At 35.5% G+C, this 8481-nt stretch overlaps 1 protein-coding gene across 1 annotated transcript; it reads left to right on the top strand.

Annotated features, from left to right (window-relative positions):
• Positions 1–344: 344 nt before the first annotated feature.
• On the top strand, positions 345–3929 carry LOC120126079. The gene is made up of 8 exons (XM_039144380.1): positions 345–744; positions 1220–1360; positions 2370–2409; positions 2653–2941; positions 3084–3156; positions 3232–3322; positions 3395–3474; positions 3606–3929. The coding sequence occupies exons 1-8, from the start codon at positions 397–399 to the stop codon at positions 3726–3728; spliced, it is 1185 nt and encodes a 394-aa protein (XP_039000311.1). The 5' UTR covers positions 345–396; the 3' UTR covers positions 3729–3929.
• The last annotated feature ends 4552 nt before the right edge of the window (positions 3930–8481 follow it).

Raw genomic sequence — 8481 nt, 5'->3', positions numbered from 1 at the left:
ACTGATGAGAATGCCGCTGATATGTTCACCAAGCCAGTTACGACAGACAAGTTCAAGCATTGCTTGGACTTGTTGAATGTTTCGAGTTGTTAAAGAAGCAAGGTAACCCAACCCACATTGAAGTTTCCAAGGGGCAGGATATTCGCCAAGGTGGAGATTTGTTAGGTATGGCTCATAAATATACCAGGGTTTTCTATTATAAATAGAGATGTAACATAGACCTAAAATATCATTGAATAAAACTTCTAGCGCCGCCTAGGCACCGAAGACGTAAGCACATTGCCGAACCTCGTAAAATTCTCGTGTTCTTTTGTTTTCTTTACCCGTTTTCGTCAACACTTAGAGATACCACCAACAAGTCCAGGGGACGTGAGGGAGGAGTTCGTGAGAATAGACATGGCCTTAACTCTGGAAGCTACTCCTAAAAGAGTAAACTTTTCACCCATGCCTAGTCCTACTTTTTCCAGATTTGATGAGTCCCTGGTGCGCTCATCCCCGAAAAGTAAATCATCCTTGAAAAGTTTCCTTCCCAAGTTGAGTTTCAAATACCGCAACACTAATTTGGAGATTGAGAAGGCTGTCATCTTAGCACTGGGAGGCTCGTCAGCAGATATACAAGAAAAGCCTCGCATCCCGAAGACGTTTTCCCTCTCAAAGCTTTCCATACCAAGGTCAGAAAATACATCATCGTTTCCTGGTACTCCAACCACACATTCAAATCCAGAATCCATGCACGGCGGGCAGGTTATTAGCCTACTAAATTCTGCAGCAATTTTTGTACACATCAGCATCTATTCATTAGCTACTACATTCCTGATGTGTCACTCAGGATCCCTAACAACTATTTATGTTGTACACTTACGAAGCTGTCAATTCACCATGCTCGTTATATTCATTGGCATTTATATCTATAACTGATTCTTATATACTTTGATACCCAGTTAATTTATTGCTCCCGGATTTTCTGTGCTTGTAAATGTTTGCTGCATTTGCTAGTTTGAAGAGTTCCTTGACTTTGTACAGAACATAATCTGGGGAACTTAGAGTTTCTTTTAAGAGTTATGCTTGTGATTTTGAGAAATTTTGGTGTCAATATCTCTTCTAAGAATTACAGTTTTATTTTATGCTTATCGCCTCGATAATTTATTTGTCGCATGAACTTGCATTTCGACCTTTACCCCTGCAGTGTGTAATACTATTTCCCACTAGATTCTTACAGAAAGGCGGAGCTGCTGGACCACCCATCCATCGTTCACAGTCAGTGCCTGTCCTCATCAAAGATGGAAACATAATACAGTTGGATTCTTTAGGCACCGTATTTCGTGTAATTCCTACAACTCCACAAGCAGACGAGGGAACTGTTGTAACCAATGTTATTAAAACCGGACCGGACCGACCGGTTCGACCGGTTGAACCGTGAACCGGTGGTCTGTCCGGTTAACTCCCAAAACCGGATTAGCACAGAACCGGTAAAGAACCGGAAGAATCGGCTGAAAACCGGGGTGAACCGGCTGAAAACCGGCAAAACTGGTTTGAACCGCCGGTTCACTTTTTTTCTTTAAAAAAAATTAAACCAAACGACGTCGTTTGTTCAACGAGCCGAGTCAAATTCGAGTATTGCTGAGCTCGACTCGAACTCGAAAACTTTAAAAGTAAGCTCAACTCGACTCAAAAACTCACGAGCTAAAAATTATCAACTCGAAATATAATATTAAAACTTGAAATCGAAAAGGCTCGTACTCAAAAAAAAATTTAGAAGTTCGATTGAAGCCTAAAATTTGAGCTCAATTGAAGCGAAAGAATAATTCGCTTTGTGCTCACCAAAAGACTCCATGATTTTGAATGTCAAATTACCTATATTATTTATAGAAGTAAGTTGGGATGCTCTTCTATGTTTCTTAGCCATGTGAGATTGTTTTGTTCTCATATTTTTACTCTTTAAACTTTTGGGATACTCTTCTATGTTTCTTAGCCATGTGAGATTGTTTTTTTTAAAACAATTAAACCAAATGACATCATTTGTTATAATTTTTTTAAGCCCTAATTTTATTTTTTTGATTATAATTATATTTATTATTTAATATGTTTTACCTTAAATATTATGTTGTAGTTGATTTGAATTATTTTGTTTCACTTGATTTTATGGTTTTTCAGTTATACATGTTATGACTTGTGATAATTTTATACCTTTTAATATTGTAAACTTAAAAAAAGTGTTACATATATATTAATATTGCTTTGAATATTATGTAAAATTAAAAAAATATATTATTTTATATAAAATCCGGTTCAACTGCGGTTGAATCCGGTTGAACCAGTGAACCAGTACCTTTACCGGTTCAATGTTCGGTCCGGTTTTGAAAACATTGGTTGTAACAACATCAAACATAATTACCAAAAGTGATACTGGTAATTTTAATCTGCAGATCGTCTTTATTTGCACTTAGAAGTTAGATAGAATTAAACAAAGTGAGAAGGGCCATAATTTTAAGATCAGTAAGTTGACATATTAGAAGGCATCAGTTAAATGGGCCGATTCAGTTCAAATAGCGTAAACTTCAGAGAGGAAGAAATACCCTAAATTTTCGCTATTGATTTATTTTTTATGCTTGTGATAACCATCCTATGTCTTATGTTAGTCTTATTGTTCAGATGGAAACGATGATGGCGGTGAAGATATTCCCGAAGAAGAAGCTGTTTGTCGAATCTGCTTGATCGAACTAGGAGAAGGTGCTGAGACCCTCAAGATGGAATGTGGCTGCAAAGGAGAACTTGCACTTGCCCACCAAGAATGTGCTGTAAAATGGTTTAGCATCAAAGGTAACAAAACTTGTGACGTGTGCAAGCAAGAGGTCCGAAACCTACCTGTTACTCTTTTACGAGTTCAAAATGTTCAGGTTCATAACATGAGAGGAACTGGGTTAGACGCTCCTAGATACAGGCAAGTATACGGTGTCCATCTCTGCAGTTGGCTACAAATGATGAGTGTAATCTGTTTTACCTTCGTTTAAAACTCCCGGACGTAAAATACTAAATTACTTCTCAACAATGGACATTATGTATTTTATGCTTGCATTTCTCAGGGTCTGGCAGGATGTTCCCATCCTAGTCATTGTTAGCATGCTTGCTTACTTTTGTTTTCTCGAGCAGCTGCTGGTATGTTTAGTTAATACGGAAATCCTTCGTTCCTTTCGAGCTTTTTAGCTGTTCCTAAAGTCATTATATGCCCAGGTTTCGAAAATGAAGTCCGGTGCAATTGCCATCTCTCTTCCTTTCTCCTGTATATTGGGTCTCCTTGCATCCATGACATCAACAACAATGGGTAACTTTCTTTTGACAGGCTCGTTCCTGGGAATTTCATTATATGTCTTACTGACCTCATTTCTTTTTCCAGTGAGGAGAAAACACGTCTGGATTTATGCTACCGTTCAATTCGGACTGGTGGTTCTTTCGGCTCATCTTTTCTACTCATTGGTAAGAGGAATACTCTTCCTTGATAATGCCATGGTTTGAACAGCAAGAATTTAGTCGTCGTTTATTATAGCTAGCATTATTCGGATGTAGAACCTTACATAATTGAAAGTATATCCTCTTGTGATCTACAGCTCCACGTACCGGCTGTTCTCTCCATTCTTCTCTCTGCATTTGTCGGGTTTGGTAGCACGATGTGTGGAACCTCTGTTATTTACAAGATTTCAAGTGTCCGGAGAAGGTGGCGGGCCACTTAGTTCTCAAGAGGCACAGTGGCCGGATCAACCACCAGTAACGGTGCTGCAAACGGATCAGCCTTCTAATGAAACCGAAACGAGAGCTTTAGGAAGTGGGCATGGCAATTAAAGTAACATGTCCTATCGTGTGTACAAAATGGAAGCTTTCTGTTGTAGACATGCCATCTCATTTTAGTGATATTTAAATGGGCTTTTCTTTAATGGCGACCTTAGAGTTAAATCTCAATTGGACTGGAAAAATGGGCTTCATCTTTCAGCTATTTCATGGAAATGCAATAATCACAAAACGGAAACAGTTGCCTTATTCTTTTGCCCAAGGCTCATTCTTTTGATGTTTCTAAAATCTTCCAAATTCGTGTTGCTGAGCAGCTCCACGCATCGATGTCGGATGAGCTCGAGTTCGCCGATAAGGTTCCTCCCCCTTTTGATCGTTTTTTATTTTAATATTTTCATTTTTATTTTTTGTTCTTTCTTGAAATCTCATTGTCACTGGCTATTCAACGAGATCCGTGATGAATTAATTCCTATTTCTCCTAATTTTTCGATCTACCTTGTATTCATCCTATATTTATACAAAAAGTTGCTTCCATTGATTCGAAATAATTCAAAATAATGGCAACGATAGTAATTTGTATTGTTTATATATTGTTTATTCGAGGATTAATTTTAGACAGTTATGTCTCCATTGATTTCTTTTGCTGAAGATAAGCTGAGAAGTCGAATTCGAATGTTCATCAAATCAATCTAGATTGGCTGTCCCTTGTTCCATATGTAATGGGGTGAGAGGGAGGTGAGATAATAAGCTGCCCCCAATACCAACACCAGGTTGAGAACAACTTTCGTAGAAAACTTCCGAATTATGAAATGCCCTCCGTGGGACTCGATCCCACGATCTCAAGGTTAAGAATCTTGTGCTCTACCAACTGAGCTGGATAGTCATCTCATCAAATCAATCTAGATTGATTATTCGAATCCCATTCACAAATTTATACCTCAAAATATCTTCTCCTGCGCGGTTTGTTAAGCATATTGGTCTGTCAAAATAGAATGTCCCCAACAATTTATTTTTCAAGTGATCTTTACTATCAGCATTCTGTAGCATAGCAAATATGTTGTTTCTATACATGGGTGAGGTATTTCTTTTTGGCCTTTATGATCGTTAACCATCTCGAATAAGTTTATGGTGTCTTGATAGAAACGTTGTGTGATTATTTACTACTAATCCTACAGAATGATAGATTTTTTTCGTCCGAAGCAATGCGCTATGCACATATTTACTGTTTGTGCTACTCGGACTATTCGTATTGCTAAAGTTCCGATGTGCGACATATTCGGATAGGGTATGGTGGTGGTCCAAGTACATGATGAACATTTAGCAGGTAGTTGTGTGTCTGTATTAGATGTTTACTTGGTTGTAGTAATTTAGTTTCTGTTGATGCAATAGAGAAACAAGATCATCTACGAAACCGAAGCCAAAGGGTTCAACCCTGGATTGATAGTGCTGCTCGTTGTTGGGGGACTAGTGCTGATGTTCCTTGTGGGGAACTATGTCCTTTACTCGTACGCACAGAAGACACTTCTTCCTAGAAAAAGGAAGCCCGTATCCAAGAAGAAGATGAAGCGGGAGAGACTGACGCAAGGAGTCTCCGCACCAGGCGAGTAGGAATGCGAGGTTTGGTATTCGTTTAGTTGCGATAAGCCATCGGCGACCCTTGTGAACTATTTAGAGGACTGTAGGCAACTGAAATAATAGGCTACTGGGTGTTTCAGAGGTATTTTCTTTTCTCTGTTTAGAAAGTCGTATAGTAGTGTTGATGCTTCGGATTCTCGGAATGCATGGCATGTGGAAAAATAAAGTTTTTCATCTTTATCATTTCAAAAGGAAACCATTAGAATCCAATTGTTTACCATGGTGTACCTTTGAGAGGTCCACCTCCCTTTTGCTAAATGAAAGTAGAAAATGGTGCATTAAATTATGATATTTCTAATGACCTTTGAATTCTTTTATTAAATATATTTATAAATATATATTATATAAATAATAATTTTAATTACTGAAATCCAGCTTAAATTTAATTAACTGGTTGAATTGGTCAAATTATGTTGATTCGGTTAAATCGATTTTATTATCAATCAGTTTGATTTTGTAGATTATGATAAAGTCAATTTGTTAAATTACAGTTCAAATGATTTACTCTCTTAAGAGCTAAATATATGGGATGTCTCAAGTGCGGCCGCCTTAATATACGGTTAAGAAAATACGTTATCGAAAATGTTAATATTTTTTTAACATTTTTAGTAAAACGCTACCTAAAACATTATTTTTTTTCTACTGAAAATGTTAATATTAGGCGCTATCTAAAATGTTTAACATTTATGGTAAAATGGTACCTAAAATATTATTTTTTTTACCAAAAATATTAATATTGGGTTGTACTAAAAATTAGTTAGTGCCCAATATTAACATTCCCTATAAAAAAAATAATGTTTTAGGTAATGCTTTACTGAAAATTTTAAAAAAAATATTAATATTTCCTGTAAGATCTTTCCTTAACCGTAAAATAAGGCTGATGTATAGAAGAACTACCCAAATCATGAGTACTTCCTATACAGACAACTACTTGCAGTTTAAACACGGACTAGTCAAGGTAATTAGAGACTCGGGTAGGACAAAACATTTCTCATTTTCATTACTTTTGTATATAACAAGAAGGAATAAAATTAAGTGTTCATTTGGTTCATAGAAAAAAATAATTATATAGGGGAACAATTTTTCTAGAATTGTATTTTCACGTTTAATTCACAGAAAAGATTATTATTAGAGAATAATCATTTCTCATCAATAACATTTTTTTAATTAAAATGGTGAGAATATTATTAATTCCAAAATTTTAGTTATTAGATAATTTTCACTACTTCGGGACAAGAAGACTCCTAGACTAATGGATTATTTTTATAATGTTCTTTCTCAATTCTTAATTTTTTTACACTTTACTCAAATTTATACACATAATAATTATATACAAAGTTTAATTTAGTAAAATATTAATAAATTTGAGTATTTAAAATTATTTGTATTTTTAATATTCAATATATTAATTATTTATAATTTTATGAGGTCAAAAATAATATTATTGTAAAAATGTAATTATTTAAAATAATAACTAACTTTAAGTTATTAAAATAGATCTTATGTATTGAAAAGTAATATCTTTGCCCACTCGAGACCATAATATTATTTTTTATATTATATTATATTTTATATAAATAAATATGATACTCTTTAAAATTATTTTAAAATATAAGTTTAATATACTAATTATATAAAGACAAAAATATTTTAGAAAAGAGCTCCTTAATTTTAAGAATTTGCAGTGGTTAGGTTTTAGTGAATGAATGAAGCTGTGCAGTCGCCCGGTGGGCGGTGGTAGATGCAGTGGTTTCAACGTCGCTAGAAAGGCCATGATCTACTATAGTAGATGATCCTTTAAGGGCTTTGAAGAAGGCTAAGGCTGATGTTGGTATTGAAGATTCTAGGGTTTCTGATGGGATGGACATGCATGTTGTGAATGATGTTGCACCCTTTGTTCCTGATCTTAACATGGAGATTGTGGGCCAGGATATGGGACAGGGTTTGGGAAATCCTTTACACAAGAATGTGAATATTGCTAGTGGCAATGTGAAATCGTATGCGGCTACTTTAGTGGGAGATGACACCTCAAATCGGCCACCGTTTCAAGATTTAACTGATAAAGTAGTGATTCAAGACGACCATGTCGTTATTAATAGGAGTATTGCATATCCTGTTATACAATTCTCTAATCGGGTTCATGACTCTATTGATTATAATATGAGGAAATCGGTTATTGTTCGTTTGTTGGGAAAATCGATTGTCTATAGAGTGCTTTGGCATAAAATTAATATTCTTTGGCAACCACGAGAGCGATTCCAATTAATTGAACTTGATAATGAGTATTTTCTGGTACGTTTTGAATTGGAGAATGATTATACGGAGATTTTGATTGAAGGACCTGATCGAGGGATTTTGACTGAAGGACCTGATCGTGTGTAAATGTGTGTGTTGTGGTACGTAAATCTGTGCAAATATACACAATCGATGCAAGTAATATAGAAGTGAGTGAGTATCGTCTCCATGGGGATTAGAGGGCTTTTAAAATATTGCTACAGCTAGGAATAGGTGTCACTAACTAATCCTAAATTTTTAAGTCTAAAGATATAAACAAATGAGAAATGTGCTACAACATATGGTATGATCAGATGGAAAAAGTTTGCTAAGGCAAGAAATGTATGAAGTGAAGTGAGCAGATAATTTTTGTCGTGGCAAAAAATATGAAAGAGTAAACAAATAAAAATTGTTAAGGCAAAAATTAATTGCAAGAGTAAGTAAATAAAAGTTTCTAAGTAGAAAAATGTTTGAACACTGGAAATAGACTGGCAATCTCACACAAACAAGGTTCTAATGGAGTAATTGGCTGGATTTGCTACAGAGAAATTATTTTATACCTAGGATGATCTAAGTACACTATGTCTATGCTTCCCGACATGATTTACTAGAAGTGTTCCTAGGCTATCTCTAGTAAGGAACCTGATAAAACTATTGTCAGGGCAATACCTCTCGGTGTAAACTATGACCCTAGCCTATCGATTAAGTACTGTCCCTTTTAGTAGATTGAAACCCTCATCTTATCTCTAAGGCAAATTAAAACCTCACCATCACGGATTAGTTCCTTTG

Source organism: Hibiscus syriacus, unplaced genomic scaffold (assembly GCF_006381635.1).
Source record: "Hibiscus syriacus cultivar Baekdansim isolate YM2019G1 unplaced genomic scaffold, ASM638163v2 tig00110450_pilon, whole genome shotgun sequence".
NCBI lineage: Eukaryota > Viridiplantae > Streptophyta > Magnoliopsida > Malvales > Malvaceae > Hibiscus > Hibiscus syriacus.
The sequence above is the reverse complement of the archived record's forward strand: the minus strand, read 5'-3'. Positions and strand labels throughout refer to the sequence as shown.